General features: G+C 44.8%; 1 protein-coding gene across 2 annotated transcripts; it reads left to right on the top strand.

The window, feature by feature from the left end:
* Positions 1-4577: 4577 nt before the first annotated feature.
* Positions 4578-23112, top strand: LOC146193463 (uncharacterized). 2 transcript variants are annotated; one of them, XM_084602776.1, is made up of 4 exons: positions 4583-5351; positions 15069-15270; positions 15432-15526; positions 20705-23112. In XM_084602776.1, the coding sequence occupies exons 1-3, from the start codon at positions 4704-4706 to the stop codon at positions 15476-15478; spliced, it is 897 nt and encodes a 298-aa protein (XP_084458902.1). In that variant the 5' UTR covers positions 4583-4703; the 3' UTR covers positions 15479-15526; positions 20705-23112. The 2 variants fall into 2 exon arrangements, with proteins under 2 accessions (XP_084458901.1, XP_084458902.1); XM_084602775.1 differs by lacking the exon at positions 15432-15526 and having other exon boundaries at positions 4578-5351.
* The last annotated feature ends 681 nt before the right edge of the window (positions 23113-23793 follow it).

The raw sequence follows: 23793 nt of genomic DNA, 5'->3' as shown, positions 1-23793 counted from the left end.
CATCTCATCACATTTCATTTTGAATGCCTTAAATGCCTCGGTGGAAAACCCAGCATTGCCGTCTTCCCTAGTGTTCTTGGGTGAGGCAAGCAGGTATTGAAGACTTGCTTTACACACTTATATGCTCGTGGAGAATAGAAGTTTAGAGTACGTGCTTATGCCCTGAACTCAAGTGAAAACTGCTGATGTATGTCTTTTCCACATCACTTAGATCTGCCTTTTAAGGAGATGCTTATTGGCTGCAGCAAGAGTGTCAAGCATGGCCACCTGTTCCTTCAGTAGGATGTTTTGCTGGATTAGTATTTGCAGAACTGCTTCTGAAGCCTTCTCCTACACTACTGCAGGCTCTCGATTTTCTTTTGAGTCCTTGCGTGGTCTTCAGCAAACTTCTTGGCGCATGCTTTCAAGAAGGCTTCTTCTGGAGTGTCAGCCTATAAAGTGGAACTGAAATTTAGTCTCCTTTGACAACTGCAGACTGCTGGAGTGCAGCCACATGTACTTTCATCAATAGCAATATGCAAATTTGCACTGTGGTTTATGTAACATCAAAATGTTTGGACTCGCCAATCCTTCTGTTTCTTGCACCATAGTTCCGAATAAAGAGATCTTTCAGCAGCTACCTCAGCTTGATGTGGAGGACACTCACAAACTCAAAACTTCACCGGTTTATTGATAAAAAAGTAGCATACATATATGTTAGATGTGTTAGCCAGAGTCATGGGTGCAAAATAAAGCTAGAAAAAGTCGCTCACAATTCCTTAATATGCGGTGTCAATGGGTTATAGTAATAAGCATATGCCAGAAATAAGCCATTCATTCATATACAGACATGCAGTTTTTGCTGTTGAATAGTATTTCTTGATTAACCTTTTCTTCCTGGCTAACTCTCTCTCTCTCTCTCTCGGTGTTTTCCGTCTGGCTAACTTACCCCTACTAGCTTTCTCTTTCTTTGTATCGTAACAGAGCTTGAGGTTTGACAGGGTATGGAGGCACATTTACCTGCACAAATTGTTTGCAAAATATTTTGCCATATTGTGAAGAGCATAATGCTTAAATAAATGCAATTTGCAGTGATAACTTCATCAGCATGCTATTTTGGTCACATGATGTCTATTATCTGAAAAGTCACTTTCTTCTGACGATGAGACACTAAAGAGCGATATGACGGGCTAGTTGGTATTGCATTTCAGTATAAGGACAGCACAGCTTAACGAGACACACGAGAAAGGAGACACACACACACAGCACCATGTGTGTGTCTTCTTTCTCGTGTGTCTCGTTAAGCTGCGCTACTCTTATACTGAGGCACTAAATCTGACCTAGAAAACAGATTTTGTCATGCATATGTAGACCATATTCAGCAAACCATGACTTAGTAATTTGTGCTACTCAGCTTGCATGCAGTTTGGAGAATGGAAGGTAGCACTCTCCAGACAAGGCATGAAGGCAACTGAGCAAGCTATTAGAGAAAAAAAAAATCAATAAATTTTGAGAAAAAGTTTTCAGTGTAATGTCAAGTACTTATTCTGTTTAACCTAGTTTTTGTTCATATTTAGTTCATAAGTGATTAGTTCTATTATTGAGATGCGTTTTTCTGACATAGTGACAAAACTTATAAAGTTTCAATGCTCTGAATATTTCACTTCGAAGCGGAACATACTAGAGATGTTGTGTAGTTTATATCAACTTTCGGCATATTGAGCAGATTTATCAATTAATACCTCGAAAAAATATATTTCACAGAGAGTTTCTGCTTGTATAGCCAGTTACCTCTGCAAGCGCTAAAGGGTCAGGAGCACTATGACAAAGTTCACATGTCGATGTAAAGGCCTCTGGGCTGGTGTCAGCTCAATGTCTGATTGCCTGTTAAAACAAAATCCTTATATATTTAGCAAATTCATGACGACAACTGTTTTAAGCAAACACCACACTGAAAACCTGCTGATGGCAGTCCAGCTACCTGAATGGGTGTATTCCTGGGAAAATTCACACCATACATGACATGCTGTGCTGAGAAGACCCCAAAGTCAGATTTGTTGCCAAAAACCATAGACTAAGGAAGTGATGGATGTGCTTAAAAACCTAACTGGCTTTTTATTTTTGCCTAATAAAGACAGCAACTGCTGAATATCTATCTCGAGCTACAACGAGTAGTAAGCAAACTATAGGTACCTGTGCAAACTCGGGACCTTAACGAACTGTCAATTCAGGAGGTACCAAGTAATTTGCCTCCTGTGGGACACATTCCTCTATATGTAGAGGTTCCTAAAAACAGCATGAAAATAAAAGAAAAAGCAACAGCATTTCCACATTTAGAAATAAAATCTGAGCACTAGATGTACAATTTTTTCACCTCTATATGTCACAGCTTATGTCCACGCTCCGGCCACTAACTTAAGCAGCTTAAGCTGATGACTGCTCTGGCCTCTGCATATACTAAAAGCGAGTTCAATCATCTTGAAATTAATTGTGCTCACAATGTCAAAACTATCAACATCAATTCAAATTCTGTCACCTTGTTTCTCACCAAGAGCGTACACACAGGAACAGCAATGTGCAAATGAAGTGCCCCGGCAGAAAATGCTTTGAGCACACGCAGGCTCGCTTTGGAGGAACCCAGTTCTTTCGACGACACCTTACAGCTTCAGTCCACTTCTTACGACGATGTTCCGTTTTGGGAATTAAAGAATGTCACTACTTATAGTCGTGGAAAGTGACGCCTGACAATGAGTCGCACACGTCTTTCAGCCCCGGACGCAGCAACATGGCTCGATGCCCAGCCATAAACAGCTAGCAGCAGCAAGTATGTGAGCGTCGCAGAGAGATAAAATGCAGAGGATAAATGAAGAGGAGAGCACTGCTAGGTGCTACTACCCGCATTTTTGCAAAAGCCTGATGTCTGAAGCTGATTTGACCTTTCCGAATGCGGGCGTGCGAGAGGACGAACAAAGCTTCTTCACGGAGGACCTGCCTATTTCAAGAACGTGTTTGGGGTCATGGTGAGCGATTGCGCGCAGGAGGGAGAAGAAAGACTGCGACGCATACCGATTCGAATTATGTCGGGAGAAGAGAAAGGTGGTAGGGGGCGCGCGAGAAGTGCAAAAATACAAAAATGCTGTCCCGCCGGAGCTGCCGTGCTGGAAGCAGAGGGGAAGTCTCCTCGTATGTATTCGGGGTGCTTGTGTGCTTGACTACTTTCCGCCGTGGCTCTGCTTCTAGGGTTAGCATGGCTGCTAGTACGGGAACAATGGACAAGACGACAGCGGTAGCAGGAATCAATGGAAGCCAATGTCGTGGCTAAGAGACAGAAACAATCGGAACTACTGAAGCAGTATGTGCAGAGAAAAAGTGAACAAGAAACCGATGAAGAAAGGAGGTTGCGATTGGATGCAAACACGGCTTACCGAAAGAAAAATCAGAAGAACATCTGGCAAAAATTGTTGCAGGGACGAAAATATTCATCCCCGAGTTTGTGGAAACACGTGACAGACATTGTCATCAACACGACTTGGAAACTGTGACGCTGAGTATGTATACTCAACATTGCCATAGGCGTTTCCGGATGTTCACATCTGGTTATTCAAGGATGTTCAATGTCTGTAGAACACGTAAAGCCTCGCTGAGAGAAACTGTCAGCATATCCACCAGGTTAACTAAGAAAAACAATGTTTAATCACACAGCAAGCATAACCCTGTGAAATTGTACTGCTGCAGCACGATAACCGAACCGTCTGCTGGCTCTATCTGCCTGCAACGTTGCAAGTCGCGCCTGTTCCTAGTTTTTTAAAGGGATTGTGGTGGTGCTAGTATAGCGACACCAGTTTTCTTCTTGCATTAGCAACATTACTCCAGGTTTGTTTAACCTCGTCACGTAGCCCAACGTTACTAGAGCTTGTCCCAATCGTGGAGGTAAACAAAACTAGTTCTACAGGGACTTGAATATTTGGGGGCTGAGATTTAAAAAATTCCTATGCAAAATCTACTGCTCCATTCGAGCTGAAATAACGTTCACAAAGTAGCAAAATATCGTCTACGTTATCTGATAAGTGATTCAACATCGATACTTGCCTAGATTTTCCGAAATCGAGAAAAAACTGCTCTCGGCGGCGTGCAAAATTTTCGCAGAAGAGAGTCGACAAGCTATTTTGACATGATGCGTCATCTGTCGGGCAGTGAGACAAGCTCCATCCCGGCCGTTGGCGCGCTTGCCTCGCTGCCCGACAGATGACGCATCATGTCAAAATAGCTTTTCGACTCTCTTCTGCGAAAATTTTGCACGCCGCCGAGAGCAGTTTTTTCTCGATTTCGGAAAATCTAGGCAAGTACCGATGTTGAATCACTTATCAGATAACGTAGACGATATTTTGCTACTTTGTGAACGTTATTTCAGCTGGAATGGGGTAGTAGATTTTGCATAGGAATTTTTTAAATCCCAGCCCCCAAATATTCAAGTCCCTGTATAACGTTGGCGTAGCCGGTGGCCGGTGGGCACGAACGGCCTTGAACAGCCGTTGCCTAGCAACCGTTTCAGCCGAGCTCCGCCAGGTGCTGTCGTCGGCGCCGCGCTGGAAGTGAACTAGAAATGAGCTGCCGCGCCGTCGCGCGCGCAGTCGCTGCAGTCGCTCGCTCCCGCCAGATGCGTGCTCCTCGCCGAGGTAGAGTAAGGTAGTAGAGGGTGAGGAGGTGACGCCTCGCCTAAATTAATGAACTATCGTATCGTTAAGGAGAGCGCTAAAGAGAAGCAACGACGACAGGACGAAGCTAGGAAGAGACAACGCGCTCAAGAGTCAGCAGAAGAACGCGCTGCACGACTCGAAAAGCGTCGTAAACAAGATGCGGCTAGAAAGAGTCGTTCCACTTCTCAGAGTGACTCCAGGCTGACGACTACGGAAGATACCGGAATGAGTTCCCAAGAGCGTCGGAATGAAACCAAGCGCAAACGACGTGCTCAGGAAACTGATGAAGAACGTACAAGAAGGCTCGAGAAACGGCGGAACGACGCTGCCGCTAAACGAGCCGATGGTGCGGCGGAAGAAGCCAGATTTCGACAGAACGAAATTCGGAGGAGAAAGCGTGCCGAAGAAACAGATGAAGAGCGGGCCGCACGTCGAGAGAAAAGAAAGAAGCGGTCTTTGGCGGCTGCCGGGTTCGTCGAGTCTGGAGACGTTGAAGATCGTAGACGTGCTGACTTCGTAGTACAAACAGCGGGCGAGCACGAATCGGCCACACGAGAGTTCCACCGCGGGTTCACGAACCCCTTCGGAAGTGTGTGTTCTGTGTACGACCGGCTGTGGCACAAGAACAGTCGCGCGACCGCTGCTAGTCGCAAGTGTGAACGGGCCTTAACACCGGTAAGTAGAATGGTGTTGCTAACGTAACCATAGAGACGCAACTGACCAGCTTAGCGGCTTAGCCCAAGGTCTATGTACAGCTTAGCCAGAGCTAAACCACGCCTAATTTTTTTTTATAATCCTGTTTGTAAGTATTAATAATGGAGAGAGTACTTTATAAGGGTTAAAAATTGTGCCGTTTGAGAAGTGCGTATACATGTCTGAACATCTGAACACAAGGGGCGCCACGGTAACGGTCGGTAACGAGCCAGAACGAGCTTTGTTCGGTTGGTTGGGTGCTTTCGCAAAACACAGCGCGATGGGAGACCACAGCTTACCCACCTGCAATTTGCTAAAGAATACCAGTGCACTATACTCGACTGCTGCCGCAACGGATGCGAATCCTGGCTGCTCGAACTATATTATGCTAGATAATCCAGGTACTTTCTCGGAGGCGAAACGCGCCGCTAGAGCAGAGGCTCAGCGTCGCCGTCGTGCAGATCCTGCTATTCGTGCAGCCGAAGCAGAAGCAAAGCGCCGTCGCCGTCAAGATCCTACTATTCGATCCGCAGAAAAACAGCGCCGTCGCCGTCAAGATCCTGCTGTGAAAGCCGCCGAGGATGAAGCAATGCATGAGGGTTGCTCATCCATAGTTCTCGAGCGCCGGTTCCGAGACAAACCTTTTGGGTATGTTTGCAACTTATGTAATCGCCTGAGGTACAGGAACGATTTGACTGTGCTTCCCGAAGCGTGCCACTCGACATTGCGATCAGTGTTTCCGGAAGCGGACTTGGCTTCGTTTCACGTATGCACGTGGTGCAAACGGTCTGCTCTTCTGGGTAAAATACCTCACTTATCGACGGCGGGCGGTTACACACAACCGGTAATGCAGGTAGGTACACCGCCGTTTCTCGTAGTGTGCATGGACTACAGACATTCGCAGATTGGTGCACGGTGCTGGTAGTTTGAAAGATAGGGGTGAGATGTGAACTCTTGCGTGGATGTAGGTGAAATGGTGGCTGCACTTCCTCGAGAAGCACCATGTCGGTACTCCCCTGATGGGGCTGGGACAGGTGGGTCACCGCCGCTTGCGGCGGGGGCTAGCCTGCCACAGAATATTTATCTGTTGTAGGCCGTCATTGCACCCGCCACCGTTTCGGTTGTGGACGACGGTTGTTGTTGCGGCGCGCGTCTTTCTCTCCCTCTTCCTTTTCTTTCTTCTCTATTTTCTCTTCTGTCTGCACGAGGCAGTGGAGATGGCACAGCAAGAGCCAGTAGCAGGCCCGTGCATTTTCGTTTCTTTCTTCCTACAGCCACAACAACAACAACCATGCAGGACAGAGCGCTCAACGTTAATCGAAAACACCGAATTGTGGCGAAGGCCAATTACTTGACCAGCGGCGTGAAAAATCGCCACGTTTGCAGGTTCCCAGTCAGCATACATGTACAAGCATTAAGAAGTCACCAAAGCTCTGGACAGTTATTGGGGACATATTTCATTTTAAAGCAGCGCGAAAACACAAGACTAAAAGGAACAGGAGACGACACAAGCGCTTTCTAACAACTGAATTTTTATTTATAGAAAGGTGTAGTTATATAGGAACCAACCCAGATAAAATCAAGACGAGACACGTGAAAACCACCGCGGTGCCCTTTTAGAAACAGTGCGCGTGCGCAAAGTGAGGATTCTATCAACCTCCCACATGACAAACACCCGCTAACACCTCATCGCTAAATATTCACCGAGAGCGTGAATCTCTTTTTCTTCAAGATTAACGGAAGGTGTAGCTACGCGCGCGTCAAACTCTTTGTTTATCAGAAACACCTCGACCAGGTCTCTGCATATTTGATCAGTGTGACTGAACAAGATATTGGTCCTGTTCAAATGGGGGTAACAATCTTTACACTCCCGGCAATGAGCGGCAAGGTTGGACGACACAACTCCTTTTACTGATCTGCGGTGTTCAAACAAGCGGTCATTAATACAACGGCCTGTCTGACCAATGTAAGATTTTCCACATGAAAGCGGGATGGAATATACCACAGCCGTGCCGCAGCGCTTGTGTCGTCTCCTGTTCCTTTTAGTCTTGTGTTTTCGCGCTGCTTTAAAATGAATCCATTCCAACTTGCCCAGTTTTCTATACTTGTGAGTTATTGGGAAGTTGGTGGCAACGATGTGCTAGAAATTGCAACGTTTCCCAAATGCACTGACCACTCTGATGTGAAACAACATTCTTGTGCACGGAGCCAGGTGCAGATAAAACGCATATAATGAGCAGTAACCATCATTTCCGTAGATATATGTTTTAGGGAAGCGTGGTGACTAGGTCATTTGGGAAAGCCTATGCATCATTCATGTCTTGAGGGAGATCACTGACAGCTAGGGAATCCACACCACTTAAATACGTGGCTGCGTTATGCCTTCAGCACTATGTCCATGGCATTCTACAGTATCCCGCTGGTGCAGAATTTCACTAAGCAGCAGTGGCTGATATGGATGTGGCATTTTATGACATTCCAAACACAGTACAATGCAGGATTCATTTACGAAGCATTTGTTCGCGTTTAGTTGACAGCTTGGAAAACTTGCTGCCTTTCTCAAATTTTCTATTTCTGGGGTGCATTGGCTAAACACCCTTGCACTGTTCCAGTGATTTTAGTTTGGTAGGGTGGAGGCGTCTGTGGAGTGTGAATTTCATCTGCCGCGTTCATTTGCTCAACAGTGACACAGCGGTATTTTGCGCTCCACTGTGATCAATTGGTACAGGCAATTCTTAACTTTCTCCACAGTCATGGGATCTCCCTGTTCATGTTGTGCCGTGTAGGTAGTGATTGCTTGAAGTGGATTGAGTATCAACATTGTGATGATGCCTATATGCCTTGCCTATACCCTTCTTTAGCTCAAGAATACTCCCTTCCCTCTCTTGACACTGACTTTCTGTGCAGGCCCCGTACACAGATCCATTAGCATACCCGAACCTGCTATGAGTATACTAGCACAAAGTGCAGGCTTTGTACTCCATTCAGATCAATTGGTGGACCATATGGTCATGCTTTTTCCCACTTCCGAAAGCCAGATTCAGAAAATGTGCAATGAAAATCTATGTGCAAAGTATCACAGCATACATCAGTTTCTGGACATTATAACATTCCTGTAGTGCAATTTTGGGAGGGACATGCTGTTAAAAATGAACTGGGGTACACAGCCATTCTCTGGCAGGGCTGAGCAAGATACTTTGAAAAAGTATATTCGATATTGATACTCGAGACCCTGAAAAATTGTATTTCCGATGCCAATACAAGATACAGGATAGAATTCGAGTTCAGTACAGATACTCGGTGCTGTATCGATGATTTGATACATCACTGGAATTGTAACACAATAAAGGTGGTAATACCATTAGCGGCATTAGGAAATTTTACTGGGCTTTCTGGAATCTTTAGAGCATTCCTATAGCATAGTTTTTCTGAAAGGGTTAAACGAATAAGCCAGCACGGAGTTATTGTTTGGGCCGCTGTCCTTGTCAGAACTTCACATTGAATTGAAGCCATGGTTACAGTTAAGCAATTGCTTCCACAAGCAGCCTAGCAAAATATTTCTTTAAACTAATACTTTTCTTGTGAACCGATCTGTGAGCACTTGGCTATACATACAAATACAAAGGTGCAACCTGCATGCGCGTGGAGAACTGAGCAGTTATATTGCCATTAGGGCAATAACAAACTTTTGAAACTCTGCATATTATTGAAAACTAGAAGGAAAACAAGAAAAATAAAATGGCTGAACGTTATTTAGTCCGCAAAGAGCGCAATGTGGGCATGGCAGCGAAAATGAGAAAAGCCTCTCTACATAAGCACACGAGCACACCGCAGTTTTCTATTAGATGAAGATGCCTTTTATCAGCGTGTAAGAGTGAACCATAGCCGCGTTGACTCGGGCATCCTGGAGGTAGTCCTAACTCAAGGGTCACTAGCGTCGCTGGAGAACTACGGCTGTTTGTAGATAAAAGATAGTATTTTTTTTAACAGAAACTGTCTAATATGGTGTCAATCAATTTGCATATTTCAAAAATTAAAGTTTTTGTTTTTTTGAAAATAGAGATCTTTACAACTTTTATTAAGGTTTGTTGAAATGTTTTTGCAAAAAAATTGTTTAACAACGCGTGATTTGTTATTAAACTGTGCTGAAGAATTGCATTCATAGCTTTCATGTCGTGCATTTCATAAAATTTTGGATGTAATATTTTTTTTTCAGAAAAAAAAATGTCTAGTGGAAGCTTGTTCTTTGTGCAGTTATAAAGGATAGATTTGTTTTCCGTCAAGCGCCATAACTACAAGAACATGGTTAGCTGACTGCATCTTGGTGGACTGAGGCCTTAGAAGCTTGTGTTCTTGCCGCCAAGCAGAGCCGGCACGTGGAGCCCAGGGGTTTTGGGTTGTGCATAAGTTACTGCGTCCTACAGCACACTGAGGGCACTGAGGGCACTGCCTGACGAGAATCAAACGTCGCAGAGACGGGGGGTAAATCGCAAATGGTGGGAAGAGCAGGTACAGCAGCATGCGTGATCCCTACTGCGTGTTTGCCTAGCGTTTCCGCTTTGTTCATATCGCTTTGTGTTTCTGTTAAAGGCTTGGCAGCTTTGTGGTATGCACTCGGTGCTCGAAAGTAAAGTACCTCATGGGCTCCTGCTTACCATTGTGTTCTACAGTTTTAAAGAAAGGGAATCTAGAAATGTGGTTGACGCTGAGGGGCCGGGGCATTTGTAGGAAACTCGGGCGGTACTACAAACCGAGCTGTTTCAGGGTCTGTACTACGGTTTGAGCGAGCGCCGTCAACCCAAAGTCTCACAGTGGTTTCATTATTCAAAGTTTTCTTTAGTATCGAGTATCTTCAAAATACACGATGCTTTAAAAATGCATTTTTGATACCAATGCTCTGATACTTTCATTTTCCGCACACAATACCTAATACCGATACATAAAACGTATCTAAAGATAGGATACTGCCCATGACTGTTCTCTGAGCAGGTGCCCCAATTTGGCCATCGTGCTCCTTTGGTTTGCATGCAGAAATGGGTGAACTGCTTTACTCTGTGGAGCTCCTCTGGGATAAACTATGACGCGGATCTGCAAATCGGTTTTAACACATATGTATGTGTCTCATGTTCATGGGATTAGGAAAAAGGAAAATCGGTATATCGGTATGTGGTAGGGGAGCAGCGTAGTGTAGAAGATGGTCCTGGAGAAAAAAAATTCGGATTGACGCAGTTATCTCTAGAGCATTGAACACTTCTCAAAAGGCTGCATGATGCCTGCTGAAGCAGGCCATGCCAGAAGCAAGCTAGAAGTCGTGTTTGTAAATATGCTTGGTCAAAAAAAAGAAATGCATAAGGCTCCTCTACATATTGAGCTATGGTTGTTCAGGGGAAAGGTGGGGCAGGAGTGCGTGGCATCCTGCCACCAGAATTTTAGATAATGAAAGTACAAAGAAAAAAGAGACAGGCAAGTTTTTGATGTGGGACTAAAATTTGTCATAGTATGTGTACAAAATGTCTTTCAGGATTGTGAGTCAGTTTACGTCTTGCACACTATATGCAACCTGACTGGAGATGTAACAATAGTGAAAGAAAAATTGCACTTTGAACATTCCTGAGATGTTGGATTTTGCTTTTTCTCAATTCAAAGATATTTATGCAGTCTTGTGGTGAGATGTTAAGTTTTGGTATAAATCGCTGGCGTGATTAGTAAAAAATCTTAACTTCACAATAAGGAGAGTGTAACACCCTCCCGTGACGTCTCATTTTCTGGGTTTTCCTTGCGTCTGCTGGAACCAAGTGGTTATTACATAACTGACATTACATTTTCGAGCCACTTGCCAAAACCAGAAAATGTAATGCTGAAGATGAAGCTAGGTGTCGTCTCCGAGAGGACCCTTCCATTTGCACCGCTGATGTAGAATATCATGGCCGCCGCCGGGAAGACCCTGCTGTTCGCGCCGTCGAAGCGCAGGCTATGCGCTGCCTCCAAGAGGACCCTATATTCCGTCTATGTTTGCAGCACTGCGAAACCCAATCAGGATCACACGCACTACAATAGGAAACTGTGCCCCTACGCGTTCCTTGACCCCAAATTAGCGGAGGTGAAAGTAGGAGCACAATTCTCTATTATAGTGCACAGGGGAGAGAGGCATTTAGGAGCACAATTGCAGGGACTCCTCTGCCTTTCGCAGTGCTGCAGACATCTTGTGAGACGAAGTATAGTGGCTGCACAGCAACCATAGTTCTGCATAAAAAAAGTAATAAAATTACAATTCAGACAGTTGTTAGCCATGGAGACACGATCTGTCCAGAGCTATTTACAGCTTGCTTAGAGGGCATATTTAAAGATATGGAATGGGAGCATTTGGACACCTGGGTTGATGGAGAATATCTCTCAGTAATCTGCAATTTGCTGATGACATTGCCTTATTAAGTAACTCAGGAGACGAATTGAAACGAATGACCTAGACAGGAGAAGTAAAAAGGCAAGACTAAAGATTAGTATTCAGAATACTAAAGTAATGTTGAACAGCCTGAATAGCAGTTTAAAATAGGTACCGAAGCAAATATGTCTACTTAAGACAGGTAGTAATGGCAGATCTGGACAGCGAAAGGGGAAATAGCTATGAGAATAAGATTGGGATGGAGCGCGTTTGGAAGGCACTTGTACATTATTACTAGCAGCTTAACGGTATCACTCGAGAGGAAAGTATATGACAGCTGCATCTTACCGATACCTGAAACGTGGAGGCTAAGGATACCTGAAACGAGGGCTGAAACGTGGAGGCTAACAAAGAGGGTTCTACTTAGTTGAGGACAACGCAGAGGGCCATGGAATGGAAAATCGTAGGTGCAACGTTAAGAAATAGGAAGCGTGCAGAGTGGGCCAGAGAAATAACTCAAGTTACTGATGGTCTAGTTGAAATTAAGAAGAAGAAATGGACAAGGCCAGGACATCTAGTTCGAAGAGAGGATAACAGATGGTCCGCAGAGTAACCAGTTGGATTCCAAGAAAAGGTAAACATAGTGGGGGCAGCAAAAAAATCATGTGAGTGGATGAGGTTAAAAAGCTTGTTGGGGTCAAGTGGATGCAGCTAGCACAGGACCGCATTAATTGGAAGAAAATGGGAGAGGCCTTCACCCTGCAGTGGGTATGGTCTGTCTGATGAGGATGATGACCACATGTATTTATATCATTGAATGTATTTCATTGCTTTTTTTTTTTTAATGTGGTGTTTGAAATTCTTGCACGAGGTCATGTTGTTGTGACATCATAATCACGTTGACCAATCAGAATTTTTTTCGCATTAATATTTCCGACATGCTGGTGCTGATTGATGACAGTGTGTGCTACTACTATACTACTAAGATGCTGACGGCTTTTCGACTGAACAAGCTGTATATGCTTCTCGTAAATATAGAGTGAGCTGTACTTCTCAAAACCTGCTCTGTCCTCCACAGTCAACTCTACCCACACCCTGTTTATCCAAACACTGCTCTCAGCATGAATATGGAACTTATCCACACTATGGGCAGGTCGTTGTAGACAAGCCTCGACAAATTGGCCAGTACTTTTATAGTTAAACTATTAATAGGGTGTAAAGGTGGTCAGATATTAGCAAGGGCAGTGACCTCCCAGGCATTCACAAAATTGGTTATTCAATGATTGGCTATCCCTAACCTTCCTGAATTGAAACCAGATGGCCTGGAAATGTCACAGGCCATTTAATTGTTTGAATATCGCTTTCCATGGCCTGCATCAGCTACCCCCCACGTATGTATTACGAAGATGTTCAAGTGGCCCAGTGTTTCACAGAAACCTAATTTTTCCTAACATTCATTAAGATCTTTTGGATGTTTATGTACATCGGAACTTTTTTGCTGAGTGTGCTGTAGCTGGCAGGGATCTTTTATATAAGCGGGGTAGCACATCATTTACAGTCATATTTTGCCACCAGTATAGGGCCACGTGGAAGTGCTTTTTCATTTTCTCCACTCTGCCCCAAATGGCTTTCCCTGCTCTGCCTCATACTAGCTGCCTCAATGTTTCACAGGTTTTGCCACTCAGTGGGCTACTGTATTGTATGCAAAATATTGATCCAGTTCAATTTGATTCAGCGTGCTTGAGAAACATAGGCTGGTGTCGTTGAGTTGCACGTCTGCGCTATGTGGGCAGCCATGGTGGAGCAATAGCAGCACAGCATTGGCACGCTGAATCTAATACATAGAAAAAGTTTCATAAACCAAAGAAGCATGGAGCATAACATTTGTTCACAAGTAAACTTAATATGCGGGCAACTGGAGGGGAATAATTGCAAAAAAAGTGCAATGTGCACGTAATATACCATCTCCTCCCAGTCTTTTGAATTGCTGGTGGAGAGAACAATGAGAGACGAATCAGTGCTCAGCCATTGCAGTTCCTTCTGGAGTTCACCACCCAACAAGCCATGCATGACCAAGGAACTAAAAAGACACCAAACCACTTTACTACATTGCATTCGCACGGGTTCTGCTCGTACCCGCGCTTGGGTGTATATAAGATGGGCTTAGCGTCATCTCCAGTGTGTTGCACGTGTGGTGGGTACTGAGATATAGAATATTATCTTATGTGCTGCCTAGTGCGAAGTGCAAAAAGGCATATGTTGTTCGCTTCCTTCAAGAAAAATGGGAGAACCCGATAGTTAACTTAAAGACATTGTCTACCCACACAGAAATCAATCAGTTGCATAGAAAGGAGGTTCCATGTCTTCTTTCAGTGTTCCTCCAGGACTTGGGCTTGGACTGCAGGTGGTGACAGCTGGGGCAATATTTTCAACTTGTGCTTGTGGAGTTAATGATAGAGACACAAGGCTATAGTGATAGGTGCCTTTCAAGTGCTTGGAGCAGAATAGAAAACAAAGAATCAGAAAAAGGGACAAAAGCAGCAGCTGCTGTGGGACACAATGAAAAAGATGAGGCAGTGAAAGAATAAAACTAGACCAATTTCTATGCACTTCGTTGCATAGTGCATTAAATCTTCTGCTTGCAACTGTTATTTTAGTAGCGGCTATTTTATTGTTTTCATGTAGCGTACATTTGGGTATACCTATAATAGGATTCAGCTCAAAACGCAGCAGTTGCTAACTATGGGCAATGGTACACGACATGTTTATTACCCCGCTGAACAAATAACTAAATCAGTTATTGAAATTTTACTGTACCACAAAAGCCACAGTCATCAAAATTCTTGATCTTGTAATCTGCTCTGATACTTAGCCTTTTAATTGTGACCATAAAAAGCTTCAGAAACAAACTACTTTCTATCACAGAGGAATTGTGAAGCAGTTTCTACAGACATGAGTTCTGTTCATCTGTAGCATGCGCACATATCTTCATATCTTTTTAAGGGGCACTTATGCTAAACAAACTTCTGACAAAACAAACAAATTTTCTAGTTCCTTCAAGTTGTCCTAAAGTATGCTATTTGAATTAAGGTGATATTACTCGTTATTATTCCACCTAGGTGCAGCTGATAGTTACTGGACGATCTGGATTTGAGCAGGTTAGTTCATTTCATAGGTGAAACTGCAGCCTAACGAAAGAACACCACCACAAGGAAGAGAACAGGACACGATAGCTTGGGTTCACGACAAACACATCTTGATCACTTCAGGCAAAGAATGCTGTATTGGTGACTGAGAAGTCTTACTGTTCTCTGCAGGAATCCTATGTTCCTAGCACAGGACCGGAAGCTGCTTTTGCTGTGGACGGCGTCTCAACCCAAAAGAAGAGGCCATACCTGTGCAAAAAACACACTACAAGAAGCAAAGGCACCAGCACTGCTTCTTTAACACGTATGAGGACTTCTCCACCAATGCGCAGCAGAAACACTCAGACAGATGTCTGTGGACAGGCAGACAGAGGTGAGCAGAGTGGCACCTTCCTTAGCAAGAAGCGCCGTTTCTGTCTTTTTTTCTCTTGTGTGTCCGTGTGTCATACTTTGCGCTGTTTTTGAGAATGCATTACCAACTAGCCTGGCGTCTCGAACTTAAGAAGCCTAAACATTGGTGTTCTGTACTTTCAGTGACGCAAACAGCAAGGATTGTTATTGGAGTAGCAACACAGACATAAGGCCTACACCTGACATTTCTGAGTATGCATTCTCCATAATGTTTCATGGTAAGCACCGCCCTGCCTGGCAACTGTGTGCATGGTTCATATCTAGGTGATGTTGCAGATGTTACACTGCAGTATGTGGTGCAAATGTTGGTAGCTCCTACTGGCCTAGAGGGCAGCATTAGCTATATCTCTTGGGTGCGAGTCATTTGGTTCCACTTTTTTCTTTCATATGGGGGGCTGTTAACTGGTAGTTTTTCATTTCAGCACTCAGTTGTGCTGGTGGCAGGGTTAATGCACTTGAATGAAGGAGCTAATGGAACCGTCACGAGGACATTTCCTGTTGCCTATCAGTCTTTGAAGTTGATCTTTTGTATGCTGCAGTATGTAAATCTCAAGTAAATGCGCTCCGTTACCAGGGATCAGCTGCCACATGCCAATTGAACGGGCTGTGTAAGGCTAGACCCGTGTCCACATCTGAAGCCCGTTACTCCCGGTTGAAGTGCAGACTGTTCTTTTTATTTTTTATTTTTTTTCATGAAATTAGTGCTGAGGGTTAAAACAAATGCAACATGTCTGCCTTATCTTTTTGTAAGTCCTTGTTATGAAGTCATGCTGCCTTTTAGGACCAAAGCTTGAGCAAAGTATGTGATGAAATTATGGTTGAAATGAAAAGATACCGCCTAATATAAAGACTGCACTCTCCACCACGCACAAAAAAAGATTACACGGGTTCAACGCTGTTGAACCGAGTGCAGAGCGAAAGCTTTGGCTGCGGGTGACCGAGCGGTGCATCGAACACAACCAGCGTTCCGGTGAACGCATCAAATTTCACCGGCGGTTTACGTGGTTATGGTAAAGGCGTTTATTGCATTTAAATATGGGGGGACACTTAAGCTTCGTCTTTAAGGGTATGATGCGGTAACATAGGCTACCAGCCCACATATAAAGCCCCGCTTTAACCAAGCCGCATGAGCGTGTCTTAGTGGCCTATAGGGGTAACGTGAATACCAGGGTCCTGGCAGACTGATTCTGACGTAATCGTCCCGTGTGAAACGAGAGACCCAAGTTGGCAGCTCCTGGCATTAGCGGCTACGGCATACGAGCATACGCTATGAGCCAGGCTGGCTGGCGTGTTGCTTTCGCAACAAAAAATACACAGGGATTCGATGCTGAACCCTGAATCGAATATCGAGCGCTAGCTCTGAGGCGTTGAAATCGCCTACTATCAGTGTATGTGACCCAGATATGCGTTTGATGTCGGCCAGGAATGTGAGGAAGCCATGGCCTGTAGCTTGGGGTGGGTCATAAACGTTCATTACGAAGAGGCGGGAGGCGTCTGGTGTAAGCAAGAGGATTTCAGTGAGCGTATGCTCAATTACTTGGTTGCTAAGTGTATGGTCGATGGTCATGAGAGTGTTTTTGGCGAGAATCGCAGTGCGTGCAGATGGAGAGATGGTATTGTATTCGATCAAGTTGGCCGAGCGGCCTGTTTCCTGAAGGGCTGTGACATCTAGAGTAGTTGCGATGTTCTGAATGTAGAATTGCAGTGATACCCTTTTTCGTCTGAAGCTACGGCAGTTCCATTACTAGACATTGATGTCGGAGGCTGCAGACCGGCGTATCGTCTTATTGTGTGCCATTTTCGCTGTGCATATGTTCCGTGCATGGCCCATACTTAGTTCGGGCACGGATCTTGTCCGAGAGTTCATTGAAAATAGAGCACGACCCTTGACCCGCATGATGATTTGATGGGCGACCGGTCGCAGCACAAGGGGCATAGTTAACGTTGGGATCCTGGATGGAGCTCAGGCAAGCTGCCAAGGTGTGAGGCCCCACACAACGGGTGCAGTGCGCCTTCGAGGGATCATTCCTCAGCTTACACTTCTTCAAAGCGTGCCCATACTGTGCACAAAATGTGCACAGAGGGATATGCAGGTCTTCGCGCACCTTGACAGAAGTCCACCCTATGGTTACTCGACGCGCCGTGCAGAGACGGGCAAAAGTCTGTTTCAATGATGTGAACGAACTGTCCGGAGCATTGTAAAAAAGATAGCCTGACCTTACATGAAGAGGGGTCCAGATGAAGAGTCTGGTTGCGATGGTTGAGTGCAGAGATGAGCTTCTCCGGCCTGATATCGGGGTCAACCCCAGTCAGTCGAACGCGCGGGTTTCGCTGCTTGGAAATTCGGACGTTGACGGAGGTCCGTGTGGCCTTGATCCGCGAGATGGCGGACTTGAGACGATCGAGGTCTTCAGGGTCCCTGGAGGTAACGCGAGGTCTGGGCGCGACAGGAGGCCCGGAGAGTAACAACCCTAATACCCTCGGCTTCTGTGTCAATGTTTGCCTTGAGAAGAGCCACCACTTCGTTGCCAACGGGGTCCAAGGACGCAACAGAAGTTAAGACCATCTGGTGCAACTGGTGATTAGGGCAGGAATATCCGGACGCAGGATACCCACACGAGTTAGAGGTCACAGCAGGGGCTGCAATGGCTGCGTCTGCCTCTAGAGGAGATATTGATGAGACACTCATTGCAGCAGCATATGTCCGAGGGACCTGGGATTGTCGGTGAATGCTATAAAGTTAGCAACATTACAAGCGGGGCTAGTTGGTTGTACATGTTAGCAAGCTGCAGAATAGGGGGATCCTATCGGTTAGGGAGATAGGGTAATTGCAGGGCAGAAGTGCACACGTGTGGAATGCTGTAGTGAAAGGGGGGGGGATAGGGTACCTTGCTCTAAAACTCGCTATTGAATGTGTAGGTACCTTAAAGCGCCCATGAAAAGCTACATACAAGAATTATAAAACGCGCACTAGCAATAGGTATCCTAGGGTCGAGACTGTCTTTTTGCGCCACCAGCAAATATTACAATGCTGCTCGCTTAGACCGCATACTCTACCCCGACCCTCATCCTAATCTCTCCGTTCGTGTGTTTCATATCCTTCTGCAAATACAGCTGAATACACTCATAACCCCTGCACGGCTATATCTATAAATTCCATCGAGATCCATCATGCCCCAACTGCCCTTCCCCTTATGCCAACCTTTCCCACTGCCTATTTTCATGTCCGGTTGCATTGCAATCAGGATTCTTTCCCACCTCCTCTCATACTATCTGGACCTGGGTGGACTGGCTTGGTGCTGAGGGTGAAGAAGAGCAGAGCCTGCTCGTCCAGCGGGCCATCAATGTATTAGGCGCATAAGTGTTCCGCCTTAATAGTCTTCTAATACTACTACTATCAACCCTCTGTGCAACGCAGAACTTTTTAAGCTAGCTTCATTAGCACCGAACATATGAGCGATCGAAAAAGGTGCTCCTCTCCTCCCTCAACCCAACCCACTCCAGCGCGGAAAAAAACAAACAAAACAAGTCGTGATGGATCCTCACAACGCCCCATCTCGCTCGCCTAACTTGTGAGCGTCCAACGAGCGGGCGTGCCCAGCAGCCCCACCGATGTCAGTGGGGAGGCTTACGCGAGGCAAGGTGTCGCTCAAGTTGGCTTCGAGCAGTCACCAACATCACTTTTTAAAAATAATTTGCAGATTATCGGCTCCACTTAAAGCTTTCAAGTCTGACTTGAATACTCACAAAGATTACCTTTGTGAAATGCTTGCATTAGAATTTTATCCCAAGTACCATTTCAGGGGCTCTTTAAACAAGGAGTGTGTGTGTGTGTGTGTGTGTGGGGGGGGGGTCTTTTCTTCTTCCCATTAATTTTTGCATATTCATTTTCCTGCCTACCGTTATAAATATGTGCAGTAGTTTAAAGGCCTCATTCTCCAGGAAATCCGCCATTGTCGGCTCTGTGAGCACATGTTGAGTGTGCTTCTGTCAGATGATAGTTGGAAAGTGACACGGCCGGACACTGTTCCGTCGGCTGGTTTTGTTATGTCGCAAGACAACATGGCACAGCAAACTTGGCAGGAGCTGCCTACTTGGATAGCTTTTTTGAGATGGTAGGCTGTGTTAAAATTCAAACTTGAGAACCTTGGATTGCAAGTCAGACACACTGCCCCTGGCCATGTAGGCACATTCGTATGGCTTGATTAGAGCAGGGCTTCATATTCACGTCGGGTGCTCTTTCACGCAATGTGGCAGCATAACATGGGATAGTAAGGCACAAATGAACTAATTAGTGGTTAAGCTAGTAGCAGAGGGCATGTATGTGAACAAGGATCCACAAGGGGAGCTGCATATAGAAGCCAGTAACGCCATCACATCATATCCTTAAAGGCAGTACTTAAGTTTCCCCCAAATTTTACTTTGTGCTTTTGGATCCACTATCTTTCTATGCAGTCCAAATTCTTATCCATATTTCTTGCCATTCAATCTTCCTAGTGCCTTTTGTAGGCACACAATGAGTTGCAGTGGTGAGGTTGTTTCACATTACCTGCAATTTCTTTTTTTTTTCTCTGACTGGAATTTTGTCACTTTTTCTGTACTGTGGGAGACTATGGTCACACTGCAGCCCCTGCACGTTTTTACATCATGTTTATGTATGCTTCACCAATGCAGCAAGGTGCCTAGCTGCACTAGTTGGAAGCATTGATGCATGTTTGGTTTGTGGGGTTTAACGCCCCAAAACGACTCAAGCTATGAGAGACACCTTCTAACAGTGAGCCACTGCAGAGGCTCAATGGTTGATAGAGTATGAGTGCGGCCTAGTTGATGTTCCGTGATGCATATACCAGCGCGACACAGGAAAAGACATGAAAAAAAACAGGTAGACACGCAAGCGCTTGTATATCTACCTGTCTTCATTGTGTCTTTTCTTGTGTCGCTCTGGTGTATGCGTCAACTGTTAGGGCACTTGACTGCTGATCCCAAAGGGATTCATCCGTTGCAGCCACATTTTGATAGAAGCGAAATGCAAGGCGCCCATGTTCTGTGCAATACACCCCAAAGAACACAAGGTGGTCAAAATTTCCAGGGTCCGGAAAGAATGCAACCACCACATACCAGCCTTTTCTATGCCATATTTTTTCTTTTCCTTTTTCTTTGAGGTGTGTAAGCACAGGAATTTCCTATAAAACTGCAGTTTTTAGAAAACACTACTGCTGTGGTTCTTGACTTAGGTACCATTGTTTACATTAGCATCTGTAGGTGTTATGTGTATGTAGTGTGCATTTATATTATGCATAGCATGCATCAGCGGTAATGAGTTCTGAACTGGACACTGCGTGGACTTGTAACACATTCAAAAAAGCCTGTAACAAATCAACCCTCCTTCTTTACAGTGGGTTTTCCACCTGACATATGCTGTCGTGGACATACTCTGTGGTTTGCTAAATAACCACGTTACCTGGACTCCCGGCTACTCCACTCTGGTTCAACTTCTGTGATCCTCCGTGATGCCATTCCTTAGGACAGGGACAAGGAGTGATCAAGAAGCAGGCGGCCGCTTGTGTGTTCACGACTTCTCTGCAGTTTGTTGAGATACCGTGCAGCGCCAAGATTCTAAACCAGAACGTAGCTGCGAGTCCTGCATTTGTTCAACTATTCATCAACCACAATTGCTGTAGTATGTGTTTGTGTGCTACGATCCCAGGTATAAAAAGAATATTCCCTGATATTCAGGAATGGATATAGCTGTCTTTGTCACTTTCTTTCATATTGTGGTGCTGTCACAATACTGTCAGCTGTGTGGTATGTAAAAAAAATTGACTGCCATGGGTATTGTTTACACACAGGAGAACAGAAAATTTAGTTTATAAGAAAAAACAATTAGTCCCGAGACATTTCGTAAATTTAGTCAGTTGTAGAAGTGGACAGTACTACAGAACAGTGCATGTACTTCTAAGACATTCACTGCTGCCATGTTTGTAAGTGACGTATATTAATCTGAAACGTTCAGTGATGACCTTTGTTGGTACAGTTGTGGATAATTGGCTTCCAAGGAGTTGCACTTTCTAATGCAGATGTAAGAAGACTCAGTGTGGAATAAGAAGACACTTTAGTGGATAAATGATTAATGACTTGCTTGCTCCTAAAGCTCAGGGCGACACAAGAGGGCGCTGCGTGTAAGAGGAGTGCTATGGGCTTGGAGCAGACAGTTTGGCAAGTGGCAGTGTATGCAGGACAGTAGCTACAACTAGCATTATAAGAATATCGAATGTGGATGAAGTTGTAGGCCACAGCATGCAACTTTGTCAACATACTCTAGAAATTTGATATCTTGTAGTATGTTAATGTGTAACATTTTTTAATGATTGCCTGGTTAGGTTATTGGAGAGTGCCGTTTTACACAGGCTTCGAGGGTAACCTGCTCTAAGTGGAAGAAAGGAAGTAAACCAATGAAACAGCAATATGAAAAGAGGATTCAACTCAGAGAAAACTGAACAAGTTAAAACTGAGGTGGTTAGTATGGCCTTTTTTGCCGGTAAATTGTCTCCCAGTACTGAATGATGGTGTGGATGTTCTAGGATGTACTGCGAATAAGCTTCATAGCAATTGGAAGCCAGTGAAGTGCCAAAAGAAAGGCCACGCTTTTCGCGCTAGTACCGCCACCAGTTTTGCAGCATGCCACACCATCCCTTCTCCTGGTTCATCTCCTGCATCAAATCATGGCATGACAGTAAAACAATAAGATGTGCCACTGCCCATGCAGGTTTTCCTTTTGGCACTTAACCGCTCACCGCATTACTAACGTCGCTGCCCGTCTGCGTCCAAATGCATTCGAGAAAGATCTCTCTGTGCCATTGCATTTTGTACATAAAAAAAAAAGGTGCAGAAAGAAGACGCAAGAGATTGAGAAGCAATGTTGAGGATGGCACACTTAGTACAGCACCTGCTACAGGCAGCTGACATACTCACCTTCTGACTACTTCGATGTCAGCTGCAGAGGGTGTCCCATATATGATAATGTTGATGGTTGTTAAGCTAAACCTTCTAATCAAATCTGGAGGTCATGCATGACTAAAATTCTGTACGTTGAAATCGTTATGTACGAACAGTGAGAAAAATCCTTTGATTTAATGCTTGCAGTATATTTGTCACATTTTATATATGATTTGAACAGGGCACATTAAAAACACGGCAACATTATAATACTTAGTTCAAACTTTGAACTGTTTGTGATGTGACATTTTAAAATTTTTAATATGGCTTTAACTAAGAACTTGGATCATGTACAAATTTGTTATTCGACACTAAAATGTCTCCAGACATGTAAAGAAATTGTCCACTTCCTTTTTCGATATGTCACAGACACACTTCATGTCATTCTGATTCCAGTAGAGTACCAAACAAGGATCTCCATCAGCTGCAACTGCTATTGTAATGCGCTACAAACACGTTTCGTCTTGCTTGGCAGCGTTGCTGACAGCGTCTCCTACAGAAGCAGACGCTGCATGTTTTCTCGCTGTGCCACGAGTGTTGCGGGTGCATTCCATTACACTTCCAAACAAAGGGATGGATAATGCTGAACCTTTTGAACGGGGACACTAGTGGCATCTGCCATCTAGCTGCGACATGCTAACATATAGTCATCAATTGATTTTTCGGATGTCCGATTTCCTGGACATGCCTAATTATTTGGACTCTGCCATTGCACCATCGCACACTCGTAGACGTTTTCTCTCGATCGCAGGTCAAAAGCTACTAAAAATAGCCTCTACATCACTGCCATGTTTCTTTTTTTTTTTTTTTTTTTTTGCAACCTCGAACTTGCATTGCATGCATCTCTTATCTCCCTAAATATATACTCTCGTAATGAACCCACTTTTCTTTTTTCCTTAATAAGTTGGCGTCTGTTTGGAGCGAGGATTCATAACGGGGGAAGAACTTGAGATTTGGCTCTTTCTTCTCTCTCTCTCTCTTTTCTTTTTTCGCGAGAGTCGCTCATCCCTCCACTCATCAGTCATGCATCGGCGGAAGCATAGGTTAGCTGCGATTTACTGCTGTCATGCTGTCCAATGATTTTGTGGCAGTAGATGGTGACCGGCCGAGACGCAGCATGATAAAGCGAATCTATTGAAAACCAGGCTTGTGCAACTGGACAGGACAAGCAAGCCACCGCTGGCACTCTTGTTGAGGGCGCTGGCACTCTGCCAAGTTTGCTCCCCAACCACTACCAATAGAGCTAACATCAAAACATGCACACCTTGATGTTATCGCTGCGCAGCATTTTGGCATGCTGCCAAGAAATACACTGTGGGCTGCGACGGCACCAAACAAGGGACGCACTAATGACTAATCTTTTTTTTTTTTTTTCTCAAATTTTTGGAGGAAAAAGAGGGGTGGTTCACTGTGCGAGTGGGTTCATTACACAGGTAAACACGGTACTTTCAATAGCAGGTACCGCTAGCTGTGGTGAATCAGTGAACCC

The sequence above is a fragment of the Amblyomma maculatum genome, chromosome 4 (genome assembly GCF_055883805.1).
Source record: "Amblyomma maculatum isolate TAMU_Amacu chromosome 4, ASM5588380v1, whole genome shotgun sequence".
NCBI lineage: Eukaryota > Metazoa > Arthropoda > Arachnida > Ixodida > Ixodidae > Amblyomma > Amblyomma maculatum.
This window is presented reverse-complemented; position numbering and strand designations above follow the sequence as displayed.